This window comes from Cryptococcus neoformans, chromosome 1 (genome assembly GCF_000091045.1).
Source record: "Cryptococcus neoformans var. neoformans JEC21 chromosome 1, complete sequence".
NCBI lineage: Eukaryota > Fungi > Basidiomycota > Tremellomycetes > Tremellales > Cryptococcaceae > Cryptococcus > Cryptococcus deneoformans.
The window spans coordinates 35,743-60,155 of NC_006670.1; the positions used below are offsets into that span (position 1 = coordinate 35,743).

General features: G+C 51.3%; 9 protein-coding genes across 13 annotated transcripts; 3 read left to right on the forward strand and 6 right to left on the reverse strand.

Annotated features, from left to right (window-relative positions):
* The first annotated feature begins 83 nt into the window (after positions 1 to 83).
* On the forward strand, positions 84 to 2,868 carry CNA00110 (conserved hypothetical protein). Its single transcript, XM_567248.2, has 6 exons — positions 84 to 1,180; positions 1,232 to 1,765; positions 1,830 to 1,885; positions 1,942 to 2,278; positions 2,327 to 2,475; positions 2,524 to 2,868. Exons 1-6 carry the CDS (start codon positions 120 to 122, stop codon positions 2,796 to 2,798), a joined length of 2,412 nt encoding a protein of 803 aa, XP_567248.1. The 5' UTR covers positions 84 to 119; the 3' UTR covers positions 2,799 to 2,868.
* Positions 2,827 to 3,315, reverse strand: CNA00120 (chaperone, putative). The gene is made up of 3 exons (XM_024656131.1): positions 3,122 to 3,315; positions 2,994 to 3,075; positions 2,827 to 2,949 (listed from the first exon to the last, which is right to left on the reverse strand). Exons 1-3 carry the CDS (start codon positions 3,281 to 3,283, stop codon positions 2,924 to 2,926), a joined length of 270 nt encoding a protein of 89 aa, XP_024512020.1. The 5' UTR covers positions 3,284 to 3,315; the 3' UTR covers positions 2,827 to 2,923.
* Positions 3,316 to 3,415: 100 nt separating this feature from the next.
* CNA00130 (expressed protein) lies at positions 3,416 to 7,339 on the forward strand. Its single transcript, XM_024656132.1, has 11 exons — positions 3,416 to 4,177; positions 4,225 to 4,309; positions 4,370 to 4,800; positions 4,860 to 4,998; positions 5,065 to 5,193; positions 5,247 to 5,395; positions 5,455 to 5,651; positions 5,724 to 5,887; positions 5,956 to 6,556; positions 6,627 to 6,795; positions 6,846 to 7,339. Exons 1-11 carry the CDS (start codon positions 3,434 to 3,436, stop codon positions 7,026 to 7,028), a joined length of 2,991 nt encoding a protein of 996 aa, XP_024511810.1. The 5' UTR covers positions 3,416 to 3,433; the 3' UTR covers positions 7,029 to 7,339.
* On the reverse strand, positions 7,243 to 9,468 carry CNA00140 (adenosylmethionine decarboxylase, putative). Its single transcript, XM_566443.2, has 3 exons — positions 9,042 to 9,468; positions 8,748 to 8,974; positions 7,243 to 8,659 (listed from the first exon to the last, which is right to left on the reverse strand). The coding sequence occupies exons 1-3, from the start codon at positions 9,338 to 9,340 to the stop codon at positions 7,803 to 7,805; spliced, it is 1,383 nt and encodes a 460-aa protein (XP_566443.1). The 5' UTR covers positions 9,341 to 9,468; the 3' UTR covers positions 7,243 to 7,802.
* Positions 9,469 to 9,533: 65 nt separating this feature from the next.
* Positions 9,534 to 11,051, reverse strand: CNA00150 (holocytochrome-c synthase, putative). The gene is made up of 2 exons (XM_566444.2): positions 10,409 to 11,051; positions 9,534 to 10,253 (listed from the first exon to the last, which is right to left on the reverse strand). The coding sequence occupies exons 1-2, from the start codon at positions 11,032 to 11,034 to the stop codon at positions 10,064 to 10,066; spliced, it is 816 nt and encodes a 271-aa protein (XP_566444.1). The 5' UTR covers positions 11,035 to 11,051; the 3' UTR covers positions 9,534 to 10,063.
* A 201-nt stretch (positions 11,052 to 11,252) lies between these two features.
* CNA00160 (conserved hypothetical protein) lies at positions 11,253 to 12,875 on the reverse strand. Of its 2 annotated transcripts, XM_024656039.1 has the most exons (5): positions 12,726 to 12,875; positions 12,649 to 12,682; positions 11,847 to 12,561; positions 11,578 to 11,777; positions 11,253 to 11,513 (listed from the first exon to the last, which is right to left on the reverse strand). In XM_024656039.1, the coding sequence occupies exons 2-5, from the start codon at positions 12,663 to 12,665 to the stop codon at positions 11,345 to 11,347; spliced, it is 1,101 nt and encodes a 366-aa protein (XP_024514111.1). In that variant the 5' UTR covers positions 12,666 to 12,682; positions 12,726 to 12,875; the 3' UTR covers positions 11,253 to 11,344. The 2 variants fall into 2 exon arrangements, with proteins under 2 accessions (XP_024514111.1, XP_024511811.1); XM_024656133.1 differs by having other exon boundaries at positions 11,847 to 12,682.
* Positions 12,876 to 14,392: 1,517 nt separating this feature from the next.
* Positions 14,393 to 18,512, forward strand: CNA00170 (expressed protein). 3 transcript variants are annotated; one of them, XM_566447.1, is made up of 5 exons: positions 14,393 to 14,562; positions 14,740 to 15,348; positions 15,496 to 16,487; positions 16,541 to 17,572; positions 17,650 to 18,512. In XM_566447.1, the coding sequence occupies exons 2-5, from the start codon at positions 15,181 to 15,183 to the stop codon at positions 17,705 to 17,707; spliced, it is 2,250 nt and encodes a 749-aa protein (XP_566447.1). In that variant the 5' UTR covers positions 14,393 to 14,562; positions 14,740 to 15,180; the 3' UTR covers positions 17,708 to 18,512. The 3 variants fall into 3 exon arrangements, with proteins under 3 accessions (XP_566447.1, XP_024514112.1, XP_566446.1); XM_024656040.1 differs by having other exon boundaries at positions 15,496 to 15,815; positions 15,876 to 16,487; positions 16,541 to 18,512; XM_566446.1 differs by having other exon boundaries at positions 16,541 to 18,512.
* A 233-nt stretch (positions 18,513 to 18,745) lies between these two features.
* CNA00180 (calcium ion transporter, putative) lies at positions 18,746 to 21,662 on the reverse strand. Of its 2 annotated transcripts, XM_566450.2 has the most exons (11): positions 21,424 to 21,662; positions 20,955 to 21,348; positions 20,653 to 20,902; positions 20,265 to 20,606; positions 19,904 to 20,209; positions 19,721 to 19,849; positions 19,574 to 19,651; positions 19,421 to 19,514; positions 19,253 to 19,322; positions 19,115 to 19,181; positions 18,746 to 19,050 (listed from the first exon to the last, which is right to left on the reverse strand). In XM_566450.2, exons 1-11 carry the CDS (start codon positions 21,434 to 21,436, stop codon positions 18,994 to 18,996), a joined length of 1,800 nt encoding a protein of 599 aa, XP_566450.1. In that variant the 5' UTR covers positions 21,437 to 21,662; the 3' UTR covers positions 18,746 to 18,993. The 2 variants fall into 2 exon arrangements, with proteins under 2 accessions (XP_566450.1, XP_566449.1); XM_566449.2 differs by having other exon boundaries at positions 20,955 to 21,662.
* Positions 21,663 to 21,974: 312 nt separating this feature from the next.
* CNA00190 (aminotransferase, putative) lies at positions 21,975 to 24,046 on the reverse strand. Its single transcript, XM_566451.1, has 7 exons — positions 23,931 to 24,046; positions 23,544 to 23,737; positions 23,222 to 23,478; positions 22,706 to 23,161; positions 22,271 to 22,641; positions 22,164 to 22,217; positions 21,975 to 22,109 (listed from the first exon to the last, which is right to left on the reverse strand). The coding sequence occupies exons 2-7, from the start codon at positions 23,720 to 23,722 to the stop codon at positions 22,044 to 22,046; spliced, it is 1,383 nt and encodes a 460-aa protein (XP_566451.1). The 5' UTR covers positions 23,723 to 23,737; positions 23,931 to 24,046; the 3' UTR covers positions 21,975 to 22,043.
* Between the last annotated feature and the right edge of the window lie 367 nt (positions 24,047 to 24,413).

Consider the following 24,413-nt stretch of genomic DNA (forward strand, 5'->3'; position numbering starts at 1 on the left):
ACGTAAACTCTCTATACCGCACCCATAAGTCCATCTCCGTTCCCACGCCTCGGAGGTGGATGTTGTATTCCGTCTTGTCAACAAATCAACAACCATAATTAACAAGCAGCGAATAAACCATGGCAGGATATGACGCCCGGTACGGCAACCCGCTGGACCCCATGTCTGGTGGCCGGCCATCGCCTCCTGAAACCTCGCAGCAAGATGCGTACGAGTACTCCAAACACGGCAGCAGCTCGGGTTACCTCGGGCAGCTACCGCTTGGTGCCGATTCTGCGCAAGCGGAGACTGCTTCTGCTTTGCGGACGCTGTTTGGCGAGGGCGCCGACGTGCAGGCTTTGCAAGAACCTCCGAATCAGATCAATACCCTGGCTGAAGGTGCCGCGGTGGCGGAGACGGGCGGTGTACTAGGTGGTGATACCACCCGGTCTGACAACGAAGCGCTTGCCATCGACCCATCTCTATCCGAACAAGCCGCGCCTGCGCCCAAGGATTCGACGGAAACGCCAGACGACCGATCCCGCTCTCCCTCGTCCGGTAACCACCACCACCACCACCCGGCCGTCAAACGGAAAGCCACGTCCCGCGCCGGCATGCTCGCACGAGGCGGCGCGTGTGAATTCTGTAAACGTCGAAAACTGAAATGTTCCGCCGAATTGCCTGCGTGCGCAAACTGTGTCAAGTCGGGCAAGGAATGCGTTTACGCGCAAAAGAAGCAGCGGAGTCGGGTCAAGGTGCTGGAGGATCGGCTGCAAGAGCTGGAGAAACGGTTGGAGCAAGGTCAGGCCGGGGCGGCGTCGGCGTCTGGGGGCGACAGCGGCGCACACGCTGCGAGCTCGGTGTATACAGCCCCGAGTTTGGGTTCGGGCGGCGGGAGCGAGCTTACCGTTGAGCAGACGCTTGTCCACAATGTCGATCCGAGTCTCTTACCGCCGAGCGAGTATGACGAGGCCTTTATCCTGCACGATTTCGACAGTTTCGCGGATATGCGCAAGCAGGAGACGCAGCTGGAGCCGGACCTTATGACGCTGGCTGATGCAGCGGCGGCGGATACCCCGGCGGCGGCGGCGGCGGAGACGAACGATCCATGGGCAAAGATGTCTCCAGAGGAGATTGTAAAGGAAATTATCAAGGTTGCCACTGGCGGGAAGGGCGAGGGCGAGAGGATCATATCGCATCTGTACGTCTATTTTGTATCTACATCTAAACTTTACTTGACGAGAAGAAAAAGAGTGCAAACGTACATGAACTCGACTGTCAACACGTGGCACCCGCTCGTCATCCCGCCGATGGATCTCGTCAGCCGCGTGTCCCGCACGACGCCGGACCCTATCCACCCCACCCTCCTCCTCTCGCTCATCCCCGCTCTGCTCCCTCTATCGCCTATCCAATCGCTCCGCCATCCCGCCATCCCGCTCCTCCTCCTCCCGCACGCGCGCGCCCACTCTGTGCAGGCCATCACGCAATCCGACCCCCGCGTGCTCGACACCATCATCGCCGGCGTGTCGCGTGCGTACAGCTTCTTCAACGAGGCGAAGAACATTGACGGGTGGGTCGATTGCGTGGCTGCGACGTCGCTCGTGCGCGCCGCGGGCTTGACAAAGCAGGGCGGGGTCGGGGAGAGGTTCGTGCCGGAGGATAGGGTGCCGGCGGAAAGGCTGGCGAAAAGGAGGAGGGAAGCTGGGTTGAGGGCGTTGATGCATAAAGGCGCGATCGTCCCGCCGCCTGAATCGTGGTACCAGTTTGGCCAGCGAGTCAATCTTTTGCAAGTGGTCCTTCTTCATCTCGTTTCCGGAAATTGCAGAGCTGAACTTGACGGTTTTGGTTAGCTGGACCTCTTACATTTGCGATCGGGCAGCGGCCATCGGCTGGGGTTGGCCTTCGTGTAAGCGCTCCCGTCGCATACTTTCGTTTCGACATGTTTTGCTGACGTACGCAAAGCGTATAATGACGAGGATATCACCACGCCATGGCCTAAAGACGACTATAAATCCGTCCAAGCGCTTTTGGACGACACGACCATCCACACTTTCCTCTCTCCCCTCGCGCCCGCGCCCGCGCCCGCGACACCCGACTCTGACCTGTGTGCGCAAGCGAAATCCATCACACTGCTCTACCACGCCCAGCGCCTCCTCGATTCCCCGCCAGAGCTGTCCACCCCCGAAAAGACACACCGCTTACTTGGCCTGACCGAGGGGTACATGGAGTCTTTAGAAAAGATGAGAGGGCCGAGGATGAGGGCTGGCAAGTTGAGTTCTGTGTGGATGATTCTGTACACGTGAGTGTTGGTCGGGTTTAGTCTATGCTATACTGAAAATGGGAAAAGGACGATTGCAGTGTTACACTCGAAAGACGGATTCGACAAGTGCGACCCGGACGGCGCTGACCAAGTGTCAATCACGCGTGTCGTGGCGGCTGCCGACAAAGTCCTCGAACTCGTCTCCGCCGTCCAAAACACTGGCGATACCCATCTCTGTACGTCCATCTCATCACGTCTTGACTAAACATTAACACACGATCAAGCCTCGTGCGACGTCATCTCCTCTGTCCTTTTCCTGCACCTCGCCCGTCTAATGATCCAATACACAAACCGTCTGCGCCTCCGCGTGCAAGACTCGGCGCTCGTCAGCACGCTCCGGGCGAAAACGGAGTCGTTCAAGCGCGCGCTCATCGACCAAGGGGAACGACTCGTGTTCGCCCAAGTGGCGGCGCAGATGCTGGAGAACTATCATGTGGGCGCGGAATGGAAGGCGGGGGAGTGGGAGAGGGCTGACGGTGGGGATTGGCGGGGGGTTTAGCGTATAGTTTAGGGTATCGTTTAGGGGGTTAGAATCTGTTATCCATCTGTTTGATACATGCAAGATGATTGTAAAGTACGACTGTTGATTTTATCCTACGCCACTTGCAAAATACTCCCAGACCGTTACTGTCCGGCGCCCTGCATTTGCTCTGCGACGCCATTAGCGATGCGGCACCATACGGGGATAACATACCGGCGTTGTGCTCTGCAAACCTCGCGCCGACCCGTTCAGAGTGCTTCAGAAACTTGTCGGTGCAGTTCTGGACGCAGGTGGTCTTCTCACACGGTTAGTTGGTGGCATGCACGACACAGGGGACGCACCTCGTTGGTGGTGAGGGCTTTACTGGTAAAGTCCTGGGCACAGGCGTTGAAGCACTTTTCGACGAGGCCGGAGTAGAGACGCATAAAGTCCTGCATCTGCTTCTTCTCGATGACCTTGGACATGTGTGCCTGCTCGGCGCCGTTGAATTGTGAAAAGTCCATGGTGTGTGTGTGTGTGGAGTGTGGAGAGAGGTGGAGAGATGAAAGAAAGAGGTGAAAAAGAGAGTGTGTACGTAATACGCGGGGTAATATAGAGTGGCTCGATGTCTCTGTTGTCTCCCGCACAAGTCTCCCCCAGACCCCCCCCCCCCCATGTTCAAGTCCCTGCCACAGGCGATCGGGCTGCCGTTCCTCTCGCCGGCGGAGGACGCGCAGCTCAAGTTCAAGTCCTCCCCCGCGGGCATCCAGCGCCTCGCGGGCCCGGAGCGGATCCCCCCCGCGGACACGGCGTACTGGGCGCAGTGGTACTCCCTCTTCCCCTCCCCCCACGACGTCCCCCCCATCGTCCGCCCCCCCGACCTCCGCCACGCCCTCCAGCACAACCCCGCAAACCTCGCCACCCTCACCACCCACCTCGCACACCGCCTCTTCACCCTCGTCCCCGACCCCCGCTTCCCCCCCGCCCCCGACCTCTGCGCCCACGCCCTCAGCTGCCTCCGCGTCCTCGGCACCGTCCTCGCCGTCGTCTACGAGGCCGAGGGCGACACCCCCGGAGACAGCTTTGCCGCCACCCATCTCTGGGCCCGCCAGAAGGCCCCCGCCAGTTCCCACAGCGACACCCAGTTCACGCTCGCGGATTCCGACGACGACGACGCCGAGCTGGACGCCGGCGCGCGCGCATTCAAAGCCACCCTCGGCCACCCCCCCGCACCCGCGTCCCCGATCAGCGATCCCCTCACCCAGCCCCCCGACGACACCCCACGCCCACAGCAACCAGACGAATACCTCCCCTCTCTCGCCGAGCGTCTCTTCAGCTGCGCCATCGACCTCCTCTTTTGCGCCGGCTTCACCCTGCCCCAGAGCGTGAACGGCGAGGACGAGGACGATAAAATCAATGCATGTCTCGTCTGCCAACACAGTGAACAAGCTGACTCTTTTCGCAGTACGTCATCTGGGAAAAGGGGGTAGGCAGCACAATCCGGATAGGCTCCTCCCCCGAACTGGACCGCAACAAGACGGAAGTTTTACGCATGTCCCCTTTCTCCTCCCGCTGCGCTGCACGCCGCTGACCAACTCTCCCCCACCCAGGCTTCCTCCTCATCCTCCTCTCCTCCCCGCTCTACACACCCCCCTCGGCCCTGCACACCACCCCCAACCCCCCGCTGTTCACCCTCACCCACACCCTCGAACGCCGGCTCGTCCTTTCCCTCCTCTGCTCGTTCCTCAACACCTCCCTCACCCGGGACCCATCGTCCTCGGCCGGCGGCGGGATAGGCATAGTCGGCGGGCTCGGCAAGCTCGGAGGGTTCGGCGGCTTGGGGCTCAGGGGAGGCGAGGAGCGAAAGGCGCTGGTGAGGGTTTGTATGGCCGTCCTGCTCGTCGCGCTCGATTACAAGATGGAGGCAAGAGTCGGCCCTGCCGGAGCGCTCGAAGGCGGGTATGCCGGAACGGTGATGAGAGGGACCGGGATGGGAGAAGGAAAGGAGGAAAACGCGTTTAGGTATTTCCTTTCCAAACTCGTGCGTCCATCTCCCCGCCACTTGCTAAACCGTCACATGCTAAACAATCTGACAAACAGCACCGCAAAGAAGACTTTACATTCATCCTCGATGGCATCCTCGCCACCCTCGCTGAATACCATACGTCGCTCACCAATGGCTATCTACCCGGCGGCGTCGGTGTTGGGAAAAAGGATATAGGGTGTCTGCTCCAAACGTGTACGTCTCTTCGCCGTCCCCCCGTTCCTCTTCTGTCCCCGCAGAAAACTAAAATTGTGAGAACAGACATTCTTCTCTGGCGACTTGTCGACTTGAACAAGCGATTCAAAGCGCATCTCCTCGAACAACCGGGAAAGACGGTAGACTTGGTGGTGTATATCCTCGTAACATGCTTGGAATTGAAAGATGATCCCGGTACGTCCCCCCGTCGCCCACCCACTCACTCACTCACCCACTCACTCGCGCAGCCCAAAACGGCCTCCTCCGCCTCCTCTCCTACCTCCTCCAAACCCTCTCCGCCAACGAACCGTTTGGCAAATCGCTCAACCAGACCATCCGCATACCCGTCCCTGCAAGGTGGGGGGTGACCGGGAGCGCAGTTGATTTCATGATTGTTGCAAGTCTCCCCGCCTCCCCTTCCCCCCTCCCCGAAAACAAACGCTGATTTCCCCGCAGTCGATATACTCTATAGCAACCACCCCGGGCCTGAACCCGCTCTTCCCAGCACTCACCATCTCCATCGCCAACATCTCCCCTTACATCACCAACATTGGCGTCCAAGCTTCGGCCAGGTTGTTGGGTCTGTTTAAAGCGTTTTCAGCACCGAATTTCTTGTTGGGTGATGAAGGTCACCCGAGGCTGGTTTATTATCTGCAAGTCGTTTTCTTGTTCCCCCCCGTTGTCGATGTTGACTTTTGGACTTTTTTTACTTTTTGATTGTCTAGACTCGAAACATTCAACTCGGTGCTGTACTACCAACTGAACGCGAACCCGAACCTCGTATACGCCATCCTCCGATCGCACAATGATTTCCAGACCCTCGCCACGTTTACGTTGATGTCCGGTCTGAGGGATATCAAGCGCAGAAAGTTTTTGCGCGCTGCTGCTGGTAAGTCTCCGTCGACTGCCGCTGCTTGACAAACGGAGCCAGGGCTGATAGAGATTTTTCGGGCGTAGCGGAGAAGAATGGGCGTCCTGGTTCTGCCGCCACGACCAATCCCTCCTCCACCAACAGTCTTTTCACTCGACTAGGCGGGGGTGGGGGCGGGGGTGGACGGGACAATGGGATCACCTCGGATGCGGAGATGATTGCTGAAAAAGCCGCATTGTTGGGTCTTGAACCGGAAGAAGAGGATGATGTGCATCTCTCCGGAAGCCAGAGCCAGGGCCAAGGCGAGGGCCAGGGCCAAGGACAAGGGCATGCGAGCACCCCAAGCGAGGGCGACGTACCATCCCTATCCACCACTCCTACCCCTACCCCCAACACTACCACCGCCACCGCCACGCCAGACTACGCTTCCAACCCCCCGCCTCCATCACGCAGCATGTCTGAGAAAGCACGGGGCAAGATGCGCGCAACAGAATCAACCACCTCCCTCGCCACTACCAACACCCACCCCGGCGGCGGCGGCGGCGGCGGCGGTGGCGGTGGCGGCGGTCAGGAAGAAAGAGTGGAAGACGATGAAGAAGAAGAAGAATTGATGAAGATTGCGGCAGCGGGAGTGGGGCCGAATGGGTATGTCCCCACGCAGGAATGGGTTTCCAGCTGGCAAAAGGGGTACGTCTCTTCCCATCATCCTCCCACATTCATGCAACCAGCTAACCACAGTCCTCTGCTTTAAAACTAGCCTCCCGCTCGATCCCGTCCTCGTCGCCATCTCTGAACTGCTACCAAAGATCCGAGAAACCCAACCGCTCGTTGGCGCGCCTAGTGAAAAAGTGTTCAACATCCTCAAAGACGTCGAGCTCGCAGACGTCTTGCCGCCTGCACCGCCCATTACCCCTAGACGGTTCCAAGTACGTCCCTTTCTTTTTCACTCTCCTCAACCGAACTGACCTTTTGACAGTGGTCGCCCGCATCATGTATCTGGCTCACCTCTCTTCTCTGGGGGGATATCTACGTCGCAGGCCTGACAAGTATCGGCTCATGGAAGGATACCCAAGTGAGGTTGTTTGGGATCAAGCAGGCGCCTGTGAGGGGACGCGGCGCGCAAGTGGGCAGGGTTTTGAAAATGATGGGTGTTGTTTAAAACGAGACGATTAAGAACATGTCGCAGAAAAGGGGGGGGAATGAAAGAGAAAAAAGAAAAAAAAACAAGAGTGGTGAGATAGGTATAATTGTGTAGAGGCATTTCGTTCGTTTTCTTTTACAAAAACCCCTTTTTTTGTGGATATTTGGATTTTCTGTCTCTTCGTAGATATACAGGGGATGCATCTTCTTTTTATCAACCTCGAGTCTAAAAGTTTAAACAGAGGTTCCCCTATCTGTTATAGCCACTTTGTGGGATGTCTTGGCGTGATGCTTTGATTTACGCTTTTTGTTGGATTTTCTAGTGATATAGCACTCGTCAAGATGGGGTGTCAATGCAAAAAGTCGTCGAATGTAGGAACAAGTCGATCAGTCACGGCAGTCAAAACACGGACGAACAAAGACGACGACGAGCAGTAAAACGAACAAAGTAATCGGCGAACAAACCATGAAAATCATCGCAATACGCACAATAGGGTATTATTCTGACACGCAAAAAAACGCAAAAAACGCAAAAAGCCGCTGCTCAAGAAAAAAAGGCGGCCGCCCAGTTAAAAGTTGTTGGTAAACGGGATGAAAATGATACGGAAAATACGAAAAGAATTGGTATGTAAAATCTAAAATAGACAAAGGTCAAATAAAGGAAAGAAACCAAAAAAGGCGTTACCGCTGACCACCCCGACAGTCGTAACATCGACATATAAGCGACCTCTTTCATCTTCTCATCATCCCCGTCGCGAATTCGTCGCTCATCTCCAACCCACGTTCGTAACACTCATAAACTCTTCTTGGTCTCCGAACCCAACGCCAACTGTGATTCCACCCAACCCTTCTTCTCAAAACAAGCAAACACCAAATCATACCCATCAAACTCGTACCCTATCCTGTCCTTGCGCACAAACTCGTTACCCAACAGGTCCGTTCCGAATGAGTTCCAAGCTTTGACTTCTGCTTCGCTCGAGCCAGGGCCAGAGGATGATGGAGGCGTGGAGACGAAAAGAGTGATGGAGAGACGGGAGGGTTGGAAGATGTTGACGACGTTACGGATAAGTGTTTGCAAGTCTGGTCTCTTGGCGAGGGCTCCCGGGGAAGACGAAGAGGAGAATGGCAGAGGGACGTTGCACTCGAACGAAGCATATGACCATCCTTCTTCAGGAGTCACATGAATCGTAAAGTAACCCCCGCCTTCCTTGCCGCCCTTGCCCGAAACAGGCAGTCCACTCCCAATCACCGCATTTGCGCTATACCCACATGGATCAAACCCAAACGAATCCAAGGTGGTCTCGTCCTTTGAGAAAAGGGCATCAATCCCAAGCTTGTGGGAAATGGCCTCACCAAGGACATGGCCCGGGGTGGTCGAGGGAGAGGAGAAGGAGTCCGAGTCGTGGAAAAAGGGAGCACGGGCAGAGGGAGAGAGATGGGTCATGAGGATTTCGAGGGTAGTGTCTTGGTACGTGACGGTAGAAGACGAGGAGAATGTAGGAATAGAAGAAGAAGGGGAAGGCGCAGGGAGAGAAAGAGTGCAAGGTTTGGGGTCGGACGGGAGGATAGGTTGGGAGTTGGGTGTCGTGAGGTATAAGAGCCAATGGTCCCTGTTCATAGGACCAACAGTATACGCTGCACCCGCCGTTCCTATTATTTCCATGTTGGTTAGCGGCAAATCACTTTTCTCCTTCATAGCTGTACGGCACATGAAAGAAATTTGGGCTTTTGGACTTACCAAAGACGCTGTCCAAAAACTGCACTTCATCTCTCCAATCCCTATGAGGACCTTGTTGCCTCTCTGGGAAGAAAAAACTCTTTCTCGAATAAAAGCACCTCCACACATTGTTGAATCCACAGTATTCACGCGCAATTTCAATGATACGATAAAGACCGAGAAGGTTGAGGGTGGTGCCGCATGTCTTGAGGATAAGCACATGAGGAGCGACGAAGAGTGATGATTCCCTAATTCCGTAATCAATTAAATACACCATTAGCAGTTATGAATAGAAAAGACGAATGAAGGACGCACGATAAGAGGTAAGCATCCAAATCATCGCCTTCTACCATACTCAAAACCTTGCACTTTACAATATCCAACATCTCCTCCCAGACCTCTCTCGGCACCTTCCTCAAGCCCTGCCATTCTCCATTTTCCTTTGCAGGACGCGCATTCAACCCGCCGGCAACTTTCCCCTCAACCTCCTCAGCGGAAGGCAACTCTTCTATAGAAGGGGCGAACCATACTTCCAAAAGCTTTTCGGGACCTTCAAATGGGCCCGGAGAAGTGAGTGCCTGTTCTTCGATGGAAGGAGTGAGCTCGGCGGTCATAGCTGGTAAAGGGCTTAATAAGCTCTCCTTTTGGTCTCTACTATTGGTTTCGACTGGGTCGGGGGTTTCTAAATAGGGGAGAGCCTTATCAAGGGACTTTTTTGGGAGGTCTTGTCGACTTGTTGCGGACCAAAAAAAGGGACAATAAAAGGAAGGTGAAGATCACGTGATGCATTTTCCTATGTAATAACGGCAAAGTCCCCTGAGACTGGATCTTTATCTTGCTTATAATTAGCATACTTTTCGTTCATCATTGGCCAATCTTCTGTGTATAAAAGGCATTTGAATAAAGTGGATAGTACCTTAAAGCTGCTGTACAATACGGACGATACCCTTGTCGATAGATGGCCCTATTTTGAAATCGAGCTACGTAGTGCCAGAGTTTACGCAATGAAGATAACGAAAATAGTCGAGTCTACTTCCAGATTAACACAAAAGACGGGCCCATTCGATACGACCCCGTCCGTACAGAACTTGGCCCTGCAATCTTACACATACGATCCGTAATCGAGGAAAAGAAAAGAAAAATAAAAGAAAAATCCTCTTGAAACTGAGTGAACGAAACGATGGACGTCTTCTCGAAAATAAGGAAGTGTGCTGTATCATCTAAAACTTGCCTACCTACGACCTCCACATAGCCCCCTTACCCTTACCTCTACCCGGCAGTTCATATCACTCTCCTCTCCAATCTACGCTCCTGACTTACGCCCAACCTCGTCCACCTCAGCTCCACCACCCCTTAACCCTCGTCTTGATCCCTTCCCAGTCATCGACCGCCGGCCTCACATCCAGGTAAAAAGCCATCTTCCCGGGACCTTCCGTCTGTCGACCAGTGTAGAAATCAATAACGTAGCGGACATGGGTTCCACACCGGTCTACTATCCAATCGTGTCTGTCGAATGGTGGTGTGTAGCTAAATCGAGGAAAAGGTTGTCAGCCAGGTTTTATGAGATGATTTGAAGGGGATATCCCGGTTTTTTATGATGGTTGGGGAGGAACACTCCAGAGATGGAAAGCAAAAAGATGAAGGGATGGAACACCAAAAATGAAGACAACAGAAAAACTCACCCCAAAGCCGTCTTCACCCAAGCCTTGGGTGTTCTCTCCTTCGGTCTCCCCACAAAACTGACCAGCCTCGGTCCTCCACATCTCTCACTCGGCCAATGACATTCCCACTTCAAAATCTCCTCCCAAGCCTTTTCGTTTACCGCATTATGAATCGGCACGATGGTCCGCATATCTTGCGGATGGGGATTATGTTTTTTACGGAGCATGGCGTTAAAGAACTGTTGTTCAGAAGGATAGACCCAGTTGCCATTCGCATCTTGCTGCGGTTGAGCATGGCCCGATCCAGCATCAGCAGTGAAACTGCTTGGGCCTGATGAAGGTCCGGCGGCGGCGGAGGCGGAGGCGGAGGCAGAAGCAGGAGGAGCGGGAGAAGGAGAAGAGGGTGTCGACCCTCTGGGTATAGAAGAAATAACCCTTGACTGCGAAAGCCCTGCAGAAGCAGACGATGAAGATCCTTCAGAAGTAGGCGGGTGGAAAGGATGAGGTGTGGATGGATTGTTCGCGAGCCATGCTTGGCGAGTGGTGTGATCCACCGGACACTGATCCGCAGAAGCTGCTGCGGAAGGATGTTGCTGAGCTTGTGCTGGAGCAGTGGAAGGAGCAGCGGAGGAAGAGAATGGCCACATTGGGATAGACGGACTGAATAATCAAGTTTATATGGTGGAAGAGAGATTTGTCCCGAAAGATTCTTTAGAGCGTCGTTCATTCGCTGCCTGGGTGGAACGGGATCAAATTACAATGTGGAGGTTGATGTCCAGCGTTGAGAACAAACGGAAAGTCAGTCGAGGGCAATAATGGCATTCGTTTGCATTTACTACGATGATAAGGAGTATGAACATTGTCCTTTTATTTTAATCTACATATATGACTATACAACATTTAATCCTCTGTTCTTTACTACTCCTCTGCAACATCACCATCGCTCAAGGAGAATGACTACCATCCGACTTCACCACCCTCCCACTTGCGCAACTTGACCTCTCGGTTCCCGACCTCCGTGCTCAACACCCATCGCTCCAGACTATATGTCTCGTACGCGCCCTTGGTTTGCTTCATAGCTGAGATATGTTTTGGTCCGGAGATAGCTTTTATCGCATGTCGTCGACTAAGAAGAAAACCAATCAGTTCCATCCTTTGAAACAAATGAGAGTAAAGGGGAGGAGACTTACGACTGCCAAATGCAAGTAGCCAAGTTCAACCCGGTCTCATCAGGAACACCATACCAATACATGATCAAACCTCCGTTCTTTACTGCCTCCTCGTGCGCTTCGCGGTCGGCTTTGTAAAGGGACAAGTTGGCAGATTCGGGTTTGCGACGAGAGCGGAAAACTACGCAGTACCATTCTCTTTCAGTAGACTTGGGTAGGTTCTGCAAGAAAATTAATCAGAGGTTAGCTTTTCAATCAAATAGTGGTAGAAAGGGATTTAATAGACTCACTAAGGATGACCAGTTGAAGGCTTTGTCATAAGGCAAGGAGGCATAGGCATTACTCAACGGCTTGAAGTGATGTAACGTTTGGTGAAGGGCAAGGCTCGCCGGATCAATGTGAGGCAGCCGAGTGGTAAAATCTCGAAGAGGATCGACTTGCTCGTTAGATTCGGAAAGGGTTTGACGAGAGTCGTCAAGTCCGATAACCTCTCTGACTTCTACTTGTGAATGCTCGTAATCGTGATGATTGTCGTGGTTGTGGTCATGCTCGTGCCCATGTTCCGGTAAAGGAGATAAGAGAGGAGGAAGATACAAGATCGGGGCGGAAGAAATCTTGATTTCATCCTCTACACTTGGTAATGTATGATGCAAGCTGATAGTCTGCGGATCGACAACTTCCAATTCGTCACTCCTTCTGCCCCTTGCGCTCCCACCACTTGAAGTAGACTTGGTCGAACCCTTACTTCCTCGCCTCTTTTCCCGCTCAGCTTGGTAAGCTTCATACCACTCATACGTCCTCGAATATGTTCGGCCCCGTGTGGGATGGGAGCTTGAAGTGGAAGAAGAGTCGACGTAGAGAATGGAGGGGACAATGTCCGAGTCGGGAGTGTTGAAAATTTTGGAAGAGCGTGGCTGGGTAGCACGAGCGTGGGTGTTGGTAGAAGGAGGTGGTTGAGGTGTACGTGTAAGCATTGTGGATATGAGTTCGGCAAAAGCCATTCGTCTGTGTTAGCGAAGAGTTATGAGAGTACAAGTATGAATTATTAGATAAACCAAGAAAACGGGCGAGTGGCGAATCTGTGCGAAGTACTTATGCTTTTTGTACATCCCTTCCGGTGCGTGCGCTGTACGTGATGTTAGTCGAAAAATGGAAAAGTAAAAGCGTACAGTCATATTCTGAATAATGTCGCCATTCCTAGCGAATCCTTGCGAAAAGAACCAAAGGACGGAGTCACCACCGTCTCCATCGGTTAGGCTTCAGCCAAGCGTATTTGTAAAGCGGGTTCCCGTACTGATAATTCTGTATAGCTCTCTAATTCATATAATATGGGAAATGCATGATGTCTAATCGTCTAATAGCGAGTTGCAAAACTCGAGGTGATATGGCGTGATGCGATTTCCCTCTAGGTGGAGAACGCCGCCACCACCAATTGATGGTGGGAGAGAAAGGGTGGTTCGCTTGGAAAAACCGAAGGAGCCAAATAAATGTATAAAAAGGATGGTTAAGAGGAAACACCAGCAAGAAATGTGAATGGGGTTGCAAAAAACCTTTTGGGTCTATGGATCATTAATAATACACTCGGATGCTTCCTCTTCTGTGACGAACAAAGTCTCAAAATTTAAATACGAGTGGTTCACTGATGTGGAAGAGAGGAAAATATAAATAACCAATGACGCCTGGGGAGGAGGAGTCATCGAACCAATTGGGAAGAGTCCGCCGGTAAAGTTGGTATATGTGACCTTCAATCTTTTCTTGTTAAGATCGATCTCTCAAGGTGCGGCGGTTCTTTGGGAGGTTGTGTGCTGATCACGTACACTGGGACTAAAGAATGACGTCAGGCCGTTGAGGGATAAGCCTTGCATACGTTGTCACAATAGCAGAGCATATGCTAGGAGGATGGTGGTGGTGGTGAGAATGGTGTTGCTGCTGCGCGAGGCAAAATGTTGCAAGGAGCGACATTCTTGATTACTCATGCACTTTCAAGGAGGCATTGTGGAGGACTGTCGAGTTTGGGCGAACGCGATGGTCCGACAAGTGGAGTAAATTCTGGACTCATTCGAGTATACCACCACCATAAAGCGGAGGAGGGGGAGAGGGGGTCATTATTATTACACAAACATACATTTTGATAACTTGATTTGTCAGCTTTTGCCAGCAGCCGACAAATGAAAAATCTCTGTGAGCAGCGCCATGCCGGTTTTTATTCTCACGTTTCATTGCTGGATCCTTTACTGTAAGTATGTAGGGCGCGATTTCTGGATCGTGGATGCCGACGGGTCTGAGATAGAAGGTAAAACATTTTAGGCTGCTATCTCCAGTACCAGCTCTTATAAATTGAGAGTTGAGGTACCAGATAGCCCCTATGACGCGTATGTATGGCGGACGTGGGTTACAACATGAAGAGACAGGAGCTGGAAGGCAGCATAGCCAATAGGAAGTCACTCAACGAACGAAGATGGAAAATGTTTTAGCGCGTCTATCTTCCTCTCAAATTGGTTCCTGCCATCGCTATCTCCAGCTGGACTAATAAAATATGAGGCATTCAGCATCAAATCTTCTACAATCATTTATTATCTACTCAAAGTCATCAGTGCATATCAATTCACTCATGCGTCACGGCCGGGACTTGTCTGCTCCATCCATGATGCAATTGAGCATGAAAGTATCCTCCAAACCAATACCCAGTGACGCGCGCCACATCGTATAATGCCGTAAATCTCCGAAACGTAATTTTCAATGTTCGTGTTTCGCGTCTCGCTGTGGGGGACTTTGGCTGATTGCCACGCATATCCGTCATTCTTTCTTCCTCTTTTCTTTCCACACATCCACTAATAACAAAAATCGGTATACAGAGTTCAACCTCCTTCAGGAAACTCTGTCTCTGCCGACTCTTTTCTTTTCAAGACCAAGGCATCCATATAAGGCAGTCTAGGAGAAAGCAGCTAGGATCAGTATTAACCAGATCTAGAAGGAAATAGAAAAAAGTAGCGGGAAGTTCTTTTGGTGAGTCAGCAAAAGCATCTCATTTGGCGGTCCGTGCGTGTTTCCGCTGACTGTGTGCCGCCTTTCGCCTTTATCACTCCTTCTGCTACCGATTTCACACGTATCATATAAATATCTTGCCACCACGCCAATATGTTTTTTCCTCACCGTCCGCGCCACCCATAATCGATCCAACAGCCTCTACTTTAACTCCTTCTCTATCGAATCAGCTCGATCCGAACCGACTCTTTCTTCGCCCCTCTCGGTCATCTCTCTCTTAGTGGTCTACGGCTAGCAGGTCGAGCGCATCGCAGTTGTCAATCTTCTGCACACCTTAACTGGTGTTCTTTGCTCCTTGCTTTTCACAAACGCTAAACAAACAACACCCCACCCCACCAACTTCCCCCCTACGCGTATTTTCCCCTACGCGTGCCCTTTCTGAGACTCGTCAACGACGGATCTCAAATTCCTTCTCGTATTATTCATTCTACCATCCCATTAACTGAGCGACCCGACTTCTTAATTAACCCAATTACCGACTCTATCCCACCTTCTCTCTCCTCGGTACCACTTCCTCCTTTAGGAGAAGTTGTGCCTCGGCCCCTGGGTCGCCTGGGGTTTTCACCCTCTTCCGACATCATGCCCTACATGTACGAGAGGCCCGTTGGGCAACAAATTAAGCAGCGGCGAGAAGAGGAGGCCAGGGGAAGAACCGAGATGGAGCTTTTCAAGTTGTTGAACGGCGAGCAGGCAGGTGAAGTAGCGACCTTTGGAAACGAGGCGCCTGCCGACGGAATGGAGGTTGACGTAAGTTTCGACAAGGAAATGGCACCAGGTGTCTTACTGATAGATCATCTTCCTTTTATGACTCCTTCCTTCGAACTTTCGCCCTTTATGACAAACCCTCCTTTCTTGAATGGCCTGCAAAATTTCCGTCCGCCTTCGCAACCACAGAACGCTCTGTACGGGGGACACCAGCCTAGCAGTATTAACGACCGTCTTCTTCCTGCCGGCTTTGACACCACCAACTATTCATCCAACGCCGACTGGATGTACGACGCCGAGGCCAGGGCTGCAGCCGAGTACTCCAAGCAAGTTGCGGCGCAACAGGCTGCAATCGGCACCCAGCAGAGCAAGGCTTATCTCTTTGAGCGCGAGTTCCCGGATCCCGTTAATTACCACGCCCAACGCTCTGTGTGGTCCCCTCCTCGCGCCGAAGTCCCTACCTGGTCCAACTATGAGCCCGCTTATCGAGCTCCTGCTGTTCCAGCGCGGTACGTCCAGCTTCCTGAGAGGCCTATTACTCCTCACGACACTTACCGCTACCCCGCCAGCCATGCCGAGCATATTTATGTAGCACCCCCTGCGCCTGTCGAGCCTAGCGCCGACGCCATCAACGGAGCTTTCGCCTTCTGGTACGCTCAGCAGGTTATTCATCTTCTCATCGTCCCTGGTCAGTTCCGAGCTGGTACAGGTGGTGCTTCTGATGAAGAGTGGGGTCCCGCTGGACGTGAAAAGGACTCTTACATGAGAGTCGGTGTTCTTCCTCCTGACTACTCTAGGAACTGGGGGCGAATGGGTATGACTACTCCTCCCTCTGCTCCCCTTGCGCACCAACTTTCTGCTCGTCGACCCGAGTACGAAGTTCGTGACCCCTGGAACGTCGCCTGGGCTCATTCTGTCAAGCCTACCGCCACTTTTGTCAGCTTCATCCTGGACATGATTCAGCGTATGACCATCTCTCCTAGCGCTCTTGTTGCCGGTATTTGGTTCCTTGCTGGTTTGGGATTGCACGAAGGGGATGGTGTCAAGGGTACCAAACTGAGACAGTTTTTGAGAGAGCAAGTTTCTTGCGAGCCTGAAGCTGTTGAGAAGAGGGTTGCTATGTTGGGTTTGATTTTGGCTGGGAAGTGGTTGGATGACAACTCGTTCCTGACCAAGTCATGGTATGTTCTTCTTTCCAGCCTACGTTCGATGAATTAATGCTGATAAATCACAGGACTGAGGTTACTTCTGTTCCCATTTCTCAAATCGACGCGATGGAGCGTCTAGCTCTTGCTGATTTCAACTTTTCTCTTTACGTTCCCGTCCCATCTTGGGTCGATCATGTCAACAAGCTTTTCACCGCTCTCGACCTTAAGCGTCACCGGGATGAAGTTGACTCGATCATCCATCCCATCCTTGACAGGATGGCCAAGGAGGCTCATGAGGTCGAGCTTACCGATCCTGCTGCTCACGCTGTGCAAACCTACTCCAAGCCCGTCATTGATTGTCGTTCTTCTTCGGACGAGATTCCCGCCGCCGCCGACCAAGCTACCTCGCGCGACTGGGTCTCTTTCGCCAGCTCTTATGCCCACGACCAGAAACTCGCCAACTCTCGCTGGTCTGCCCGTGGGAGTGAGGATGATGTTGAACTTGAGCGTGCCGAGAGGAATGTTGAAATGTTGTTGAACGATGAGGATATGGACGAGGTCGAGCAAGAGGTCTTGGAGCAGGATGAAGATGAAGAAGAGTTTTTGGAGTATGACGGAGCGAAGAAGTGGTTGCCTACTGCGTCCGAGATGAGGCGATCTACTTCTGGTACTGATGCTCGTGAGCAGAAGGCTTTTGCGTTACAGGCACCCCGACAGGATTCTCGAGTCCAGGTCTCAGCGCCTACTCAAGTTCCTGTTACCTCTTTTGTCCGCGCCCGTTCCACCACCCCCACGGCTTCGCAAACCTTTGCTGGTCGTCCCCGTGCCCACGGCGACTGGAACGCGCCTACCGCCGCCAACAAAAGGTGGCACCACGCTCACAACCCGTTCGGTTTCCCAGTCTACCTCGATCCTAGCTGCTGTCAGAAGATTGAGCGCAAGCGAACACCCATCAATCGCCACTCATCTTCTTACCGACCTGGCTATCCCTCTTACGCCCATACCGCTGTCGGTGCCCAGATTGAACCAGGAATGTCTATCATGCGTGAGCCGGCCTCGGCGGTGTCAGAGTTTGGGTTTATGGGTGGCGGAGGCGCGTCGATGTGTGGACCTAAACGGTGGGCTACCGCTGCTAGGTGGTAAACTTACTACCTCGTTTACTATTCATGCTGAAGCCGGTGTTTTTGGGGAGTAGATCACGTCGATTTGATGCGGCGCATCCATATAGCTCTTTCGCGGCTGCCGGCCATTAAATTGGTCTTGGCAGCCTATTGCACCCTTTTTCACTTTTTTTCACAACCACCTTCCATCCACCATCCCGCAACAACAATTTCCGTCAATCGCGCGTCAACATGTTTTTATCTTCGCGCTTCGCTCACTTCTCATCATCAGCTCGCCATGTCTCATGCGAGCTTGACTGCTTTTCCCACTTTTTTTTTTCTTTTTTCTTTTGCTTACTGCAACTCTTTTTGTTAGATACAATAACGTCATTTCAACCAACAGTCGTTCACAGCCCGACATAGGCTATCGCGACTACCAAAAAAAAAGAGAAGAGAGAATTGGAGTTTTAGAAACGATGTTTTTCTTTAGCTTTGCCTTCGTCTCTGGCTTTTAATAATAATATACCCCACGACGCCCAACCAAACACCAAAAAAAGAAAACATTCCCTCTTCTTATGTGAAATTCAAAACCCACAAAAAAAAAGACGTTCTTTTCGTTTTATCATAGCGTATACGAGTCTTTCCGACTTTTTAATAAGACGTATTTTTCCCCAATAGTCAATGATTCGTCACTTTTATTATCCTCTTTTCTTTCCATCACTTTCTCGTAAACTACCTTTCTATCTTTTTTTTCCCTATTTTAACAACCAGTCATGTGTCACTTGTTGAGAATGGAGTCAGGAAAGAAGTAGAGGTGTCGCGACGTGGAGCTGGAAACAAGATCAAGGAATAATGGAAAGCGGAATAGAGGAGATACGTTTTAATTAATACAGTCGCTTTTTTTAACGGAGCAGTTGTTAGAGAATGCCGAGAAATGTCATTCGAAGTAGTTGCTCCACACTTGTTCCAAGCTTGCCTTGTTCAGTTCACTACTACTATATTTATTCTAAACACTCCATTTGAATTAATCCGTGCCTTCCTAACTTACCATATCTTCTAAAATGTGCATCAGCTTCAGTTGTCGTCGCATGTACTGTCGAGAAGCACAGGCAGCAAGGAGCAAGGACGATGACTCGAAAAGTACAATGATGAACCACAACAATTTTTGAACCTGGGCAAGAAAGCATACATCAATCTACTTATCTCACCGGCGTGTGTGCTACTTGCGATGTCAATAATAGTCATAAATGAGATCCGGTATATGGTTTTAGCCAAAGTGGTATAAAGAAGCTCAGGGTAGGATAAAAAGGGGCCGAAGATCTCCATAAACATTTCCGTCTTATGTACATTACAAGTTGGCATTAAAGAACATGATGGGTAAGATGGATCTTTTTATGCTACACATGCTGAATATCGAAATGAAAATGAAGTTCTTTTTTTTAGCCGGTGACGCTGGATGAATCTTGACAACCTAATAATGTCGCGGTGGTTGATCCCTATTGCCCGTACCGCACGCTTGTCAGCACAGTCAAAAAAGGAGGGGAAAAGATCAAGACGTACGGGATAGTACCAGAACGATACAGCGATGATGATATACAGCATCATCAAGACCATACCTTCCATCCAACTACATGAATTGGTCGGTTAGCAAGTGCTAGTCTCTGAACAAAACGTAAAGCGTGTCTATAGAGAACTCACTTTGATCGTCCGTCCGCCAAAGTTTGGTTGACGATCAATACAGATAAGAAAAGTACGATAGACTCGTAAGCTATGGAAATGCAACCAAAAGATCAAGTCAGTCTCCACAGCGGCGTTGGTTTTTTTTTTTTTTTTTTTTTTTTTTTTGGTTCAAAGATGAAGACTCACGGTCGAAAAGGAGTGTCATGGGCTTGCCAATAGTCCAAGCAAGCAGTTCGATGACGGGAATGACAAACAAGGCGATTTGGATCGACGATCCCACCTGAAAATATGTGGTGTTAGAGGCAAACGGGGAAGATCAAAAAGTCGATGAGAACATACAGCAACGGAGATTGACAAGTCGAGTTTGTCCTTCACGGACACTGACACAGCTGTAAAGTGCTCTGCTGCATTACCAACCTACAAACCATTCCACATCAGTAAGAAGGAAAGCTCAATGAGGACTGCTGTGGGCAAGGAATTACTCACGATAGGAAGCAAGATTAAACCGACCCATTCTGCAGACAGACTAGGATTGCTTTCGACCATACCATTAATACTGTCAACCAAAAACTCGGCCGTCACACCGACAAGAACGGTGTCAATGACCATCAAAGCCTACGGTCATCGGTTAATACGACTCCATACTACTTTTGATGGGGAAATGCTTACGATAGTGCAGACGACATTCATTTGCGGCGTCTCTTCCTCCTCTTCCTCTTCCTCGCTTTCATGTTCAACCCGATTCCCAGTCTCAGAAGCAACGGTCCCAGGACCATGAGTCGCTGGCACCTCTCCACCTCCGGGACGCGCGCTAGGAGGAACAGTAGCTTCCGATACCGTCGTCGCCGTTGAGTAGCCTTCCTCTTCATCGTGCTTCCTACGGTGGAAATTGCGGAACTTGAGTTTCTCAGAGACGTTGGTGATCGCTTCCGGGTATTGAGTCGAGCCTGTTACGGCGTCATCGACATAATAAGTCTAGAAAGGGGCATTTAGCACTTGGCGATAACATAGAGGCGAACGAACGACCTACGGCGTGAGTCCACATTTGGAAGAGCAAATAACCGAGGTACAGAATCAAAAGCAAGATCGATACAGCATGACTCATCGACAACAGATCAGCGCCCTCACCATTGGCCAGCTCGCTAGCATCCGTGTTACTCGTACTCGAGCTGATGGAAAAATGGAAAGCAGATGGGATGAGCACGGCAATAACCGCGATGAGCAATAAAGATGCGTTGAGCTGGGCGGCGGTAGATTTGATAGCTTGCTCAGCGAATCGGACACCACCTGCAAAGAAGCACATGCCGAGGACAAGAAGGATGTTACTGAGGATGGAGCCGACAAGTGATGATTGCACGACTTGCAGTTCGCACTGAGAGGATTCAGCTTGTTTAATTTCTGCTAGCAACTCAATTCACCTTGATAAGAGCAAGAATGGCAACAATCAACTCGACGGCATTTCCCAAAGTCGCGTTGAGTAAACCACCAAGTGTTTGTCCTAGTCGCAAAGCCGCCTCTTCGGTGGCAAACCCAAGCAAACCGGCCAAAGGGATAATGGCGATAAAGGTACAGCAGAAAACAGCAGTGTCAGAGATGCTGTCCTTTCCGCCGCTATGCTTTGCAAGATAGAGCGCCCATCCGATGGGTATGAACACAAGCAAAATATTTCTGCGCCGTTCAGTCAGTCATACTTCCTTTGTCATGCTTCCAACAGACTCACAACCAAGTGCTTGTTATCGCAGCTTTTATACTTCCCCAATACGTCGGTGCCTTACCAATCTTCTTCGGTGGCGTAAACAGCACCGTCGTAACTCGCCTTATCAGACCTGGGTTGGGATCTAAACTATTCGACGTCCGTCTTGAGCCTGCCCTGCTGTGCTGCGTCCGAGCGCTTTCTGTAGTTCCACGCCTGGCGGCGGAGGGTGGACGTGCGTCTAGCGTGACTTGTCTGCTTGGTTGTTGGCGTCGGCGTGGCCCAGCAGAAGCAGTATTGGCTGTGTCTGTAGGCAAGTTGCTGGATACAATAGGCGTGGTGGAGGATGATTGGGGGTCATATTCTGGGAGTTTCGGTGAGCTCAACGGAGAGTCGCTAACTGGAGGGTCCTCTTGGGTGTCTGGAGGGAAGGAGACGCGGCGGGGAAGCGACATTGTTGGTTAGCTTGTATAGATCGAAAATAGAAAGGACCTGCTTTGGTGAAACATGGTTTGTTTTTCTGTTATGATGCTCGATCGTAAAAGCGTAAAAGCGGGGAGATTATAGTGCGGTGCACTAATTTCTAATCGATCGTTCGTTTGGCGTCGGAGCGTGGCTTATGTGCGTGTTGATGGGATTTTGTGGTGGCGGGCTGAGATCGGGACAAAGCAGGGCGTAATGGGGGCTGAAAACGGCTGCAGGAGGGAGTATGTATACAGCGCCCTGCAATTGAAAGAGCTGCCTTCATCTTTCATCCCAACATCAAGCAATCAAGATCCCTTCCCTGCGGACGTCTGCGCCCGTCATCAGGCACAAATGTAAAAACAGCAACTCTTGGCTTGGCAGTCTGTTCCACCCCGTCCCTTATTTATCTACCATCCTTTACTCTTTATTACGTATCGCCCTCACTCCCATAGTTATCGCATCGTTCAACGCCGCATACTAACTATCAAGTATACAGCATGCCCCTTGCTACCCAGACACGGGATTATTTATGATACTGGGCGCTCCTCAGTGCAGAACCTAAGCACAATGATCTCGCAAGTACCGCGAATGTCCGATGAATGCATGTACAACCCCTCTGCCCACTTTTATTCCTATGCCTCATCCCCCTCCTTACAAGTACTCCTTCAGCTTGAGCAACCTCTTGCCCGCAGCATGCAAAAGTTCGGGGTCTTTGCACTACACAAGCCGTCAGCTACATGCTATTATAGCCTACAAGGAAAGACGACTCACGAAAGCGAAACGAGCAAACCTCTCACCAATGTTGACGTGCTCCTCGCTGTAGAACTATCACAGATATCAGCAAAGCACCTCCTTGAAGAGAGCAAAATGGTACTAACCTCGGAAGGAGGAATGCCTACCACCTTGAGCTCCTGACACAACCACCAACAAAACTCAAAGTCCTTTCCTCGGCCCTTACAGGTCTCTACGATAGGGTAACCCTCGGGCACCTTGACGGGGCTAATATCCACCAACAAAAAGTATGATCCTTCAGGCTTGGTGTAACTCAAACCAATTTGGTCAAAGTACGAGCAAAGAATGTCTCGGCGCTCTTCGTAAGCAGCGACTTGTTCCTCGAAGAACTTGTGCTCAGCAGCTTTTTCGAGACCGATAGCAACCGCTTCTTGCATAGGAGAGTTGGTGCAGAAAACAATTCGGCTGTGCGCGGCGAGGGTAGCAGCGGTAAGTTGGGGGGGACCGATGAGCCATCCTATACCGAGTCAGCATCTGACCTAGAAAAAAGGACAAGAAAAAAAGGAAATCGATGGACTCACCAACTCGCCAACCGGTACAAGCAAACGACTTTCCACCAGATCCCACAGTCAAAGTCCTCTCCCACATACCAGGCAATGTAGCAATCCTGAAATGCTTATTCCCGTCGTACACCATACAGTCGTACACCTCATCCGCAAGCACCAAAACATTCTTCTCAATACAAACCTTGGCAATTTGCTCCAACTCCTCCTTGGTGAACACTTTGCCAACCGGGTTATGAGGGGTGTTGATAATCACCGCCTTGGTTTTGGGAGTGAACGCAGCGGCAAATTCATCTATGTTGAGCGTCCAGTCTCCGCCATGCTTGATACCTTTGCCGGTAGGAGGGTGAAGGGGCACAAAGACGGGTTTGGCACCTTGGAAGTGGATAGAAGCAAAGTACTGGTCAAAGTAGGGTTCGATACAGATGACTTCATCTCCGGGCTCACAGTGCGCCGTGAGAGCGGCAAACATACCTACACCCCATATCAGTTCTACCCTCTTGTGCATCTGTATCGTATCAAAACACAACTCACCGCAGTTGGCACCGGAAGTAACCAAAATCTCCTCATTAGTCAAGTCCTTTCCTCGGGCAACAATATTCTCAAACTGAGGGCTGTAGTGCTTGCTGATGGCCTTCAACAACCTAGGCCTACCTCGAGGGTGAGAATAGTGGTTTGACATAATGTCGTGGTCCATAGACTCGTGAGATTCGGCACGGATCCAGTCTGGAGGAGCCCAGTTCATGAAACCTTGACCGAGGTTGATACAGTCCGCGGGGACGTTGGCGGGGCTAAAACGTACCTTTATTTAAGCATCACTCCGGTTTGTCAGGCGGAAGACGAATTTTGGACTTACGTGAAGATGGACCACACATCCAACTTGTGCGTCGCACCGTCAAACATCCTCTTCGCCTGAGGGATAACAGCGTTCGGGGTTGTAGACATTCTGCGAGTGTATAGGAGTGTTCTTGTAGATGTAAAGTTGAGTCTGGACGAAACGGTTTTTGCGAATGCAGGGACTGAGATACGGGGCATATAACGAGCTTTTGGCTAAAATGGTAAAGATAGTGATTTCGTCAGCAAGTATGCCATGGATTGATATTTGTTGACGCCAGGCGCGGATGCCATTTTTTGCGAGTCGAAGTTACGTATCCAGCTCGGACCATGAACCCCCCGTAAAACGTCTGCCCGCCCCAAGCTACTCGAACAGGAAGGAGGAAGGATATCAACTGGGGGAACTCACTGCTCAGATATAGGTGCAGCTGGGTATACTTTTCTTGGGGAGAAAGAGATAGAGAAAGAGAAAAAGTAAGTAAGGGGCGGATTTCCTTCGATGAGATGTGCTCGACGAAGGCCCGGCGCAACTGCTATATCTAAGGAAAAAAAAAGTCGTTGCGTGATCAGCATCCCATTTCGACTCCGCGCGCCAACGAGCCAATCGGCCTTGGCCTAGGATTTGCAAATCCCCCCAGGTCCTCTTTCGGACTTGACCGTCTGTGCAATTCCAGCTTAATTTTTTGTAGTCATTCACAAATGATCTGTGAAGCATTATCGTACAACCTTGCTTTTCAAAGACTTCTCTGACGATCCTATCGATGGAAATAAAATGTCTGTGGACGCCCAAGCCGTATACGGGTGAACCCAGCAGATAAAGGACCAGTTTACTCGGCCTTCTCCTCCCCTTCTGCACCTTCGTTGTTGTTCATTCATGTATCGCTATCTGCGT

Bases quoted from the DNA above. Each gene is read 5' to 3' on its own strand.
- CNA00110 (XM_567248.2), top strand. From the start codon at position 120: ATGGCAGGATATGACGCCCGGTACGGCAACCCGCTGGACCCCATGTCT. The intron at 1,886-1,941 runs GTAAGCGCTCCC...ACGTACGCAAAG, and splicing joins CGGCTGGGGTTGGCCTTCGT to CGTATAATGACGAGGATATC. The intron at 2,476-2,523 runs GTACGTCCATCT...CACACGATCAAG, and splicing joins CACTGGCGATACCCATCTCT to CCTCGTGCGACGTCATCTCC.
- CNA00120 (XM_024656131.1), bottom strand. From the start codon at position 3,283: ATGGACTTTTCACAATTCAACGGCGCCGAGCAGGCACACATGTCCAAG. The intron at 3,076-3,121 runs GTGCGTCCCCTG...CCGTGTGAGAAG, and splicing joins AAGCCCTCACCACCAACGAG to ACCACCTGCGTCCAGAACTG. The intron at 2,950-2,993 runs GTATGTTATCCC...ATGGCGTCGCAG, and splicing joins GTTTGCAGAGCACAACGCCG to AGCAAATGCAGGGCGCCGGA.
- CNA00130 (XM_024656132.1), top strand. From the start codon at position 3,434: ATGTTCAAGTCCCTGCCACAGGCGATCGGGCTGCCGTTCCTCTCGCCG. The intron at 4,178-4,224 runs GCATGTCTCGTC...CTCTTTTCGCAG, and splicing joins ACGAGGACGATAAAATCAAT to TACGTCATCTGGGAAAAGGG. The intron at 6,557-6,626 runs GTACGTCTCTTC...CTTTAAAACTAG, and splicing joins GTTTCCAGCTGGCAAAAGGG to CCTCCCGCTCGATCCCGTCC.
- CNA00140 (XM_566443.2), bottom strand. From the start codon at position 9,340: ATGACCGCCGAGCTCACTCCTTCCATCGAAGAACAGGCACTCACTTCT. The intron at 8,975-9,041 runs GTGCGTCCTTCA...TTACGGAATTAG, and splicing joins TTGGATGCTTACCTCTTATC to GGAATCATCACTCTTCGTCG. The intron at 8,660-8,747 runs GTAAGTCCAAAA...TGGAAATAATAG, and splicing joins GTTTTTGGACAGCGTCTTTG to GAACGGCGGGTGCAGCGTAT.
- CNA00150 (XM_566444.2), bottom strand. From the start codon at position 11,034: ATGTGGCCATTCTCTTCCTCCGCTGCTCCTTCCACTGCTCCAGCACAA. The intron at 10,254-10,408 runs GTGAGTTTTTCT...TCCTCGATTTAG, and splicing joins TGGGTGAAGACGGCTTTGGG to CTACACACCACCATTCGACA.
- CNA00160 (XM_024656039.1), bottom strand. The intron at 11,778-11,846 runs GTGAGTCTATTA...ATTTTCTTGCAG, and splicing joins CCTTCAACTGGTCATCCTTA to AACCTACCCAAGTCTACTGA. The intron at 11,514-11,577 runs GTAAGTCTCCTC...TTTTCTTCTTAG, and splicing joins GCTACTTGCATTTGGCAGTC to TCGACGACATGCGATAAAAG.
- CNA00170 (XM_566447.1), top strand. From the start codon at position 15,181: ATGCCCTACATGTACGAGAGGCCCGTTGGGCAACAAATTAAGCAGCGG. The intron at 15,349-15,495 runs GTAAGTTTCGAC...TCGCAACCACAG, and splicing joins CCGACGGAATGGAGGTTGAC to AACGCTCTGTACGGGGGACA. The intron at 16,488-16,540 runs GTATGTTCTTCT...GATAAATCACAG, and splicing joins TCGTTCCTGACCAAGTCATG to GACTGAGGTTACTTCTGTTC.
- CNA00180 (XM_566449.2), bottom strand. From the start codon at position 21,382: ATGTCGCTTCCCCGCCGCGTCTCCTTCCCTCCAGACACCCAAGAGGAC. The intron at 20,210-20,264 runs GTAGGTCGTTCG...GCCCCTTTCTAG, and splicing joins TCCAAATGTGGACTCACGCC to ACTTATTATGTCGATGACGC. The intron at 19,051-19,114 runs GTACGTCTTGAT...TACGGGCAATAG, and splicing joins TATCGTTCTGGTACTATCCC to GGATCAACCACCGCGACATT.
- CNA00190 (XM_566451.1), bottom strand. From the start codon at position 23,722: ATGCCCCGTATCTCAGTCCCTGCATTCGCAAAAACCGTTTCGTCCAGA. The intron at 23,162-23,221 runs GTGAGTTGTGTT...TATGGGGTGTAG, and splicing joins TACTTCCGGTGCCAACTGCG to GTATGTTTGCCGCTCTCACG. The intron at 22,642-22,705 runs GTGAGTCCATCG...GACTCGGTATAG, and splicing joins TTGTACCGGTTGGCGAGTTG to GATGGCTCATCGGTCCCCCC.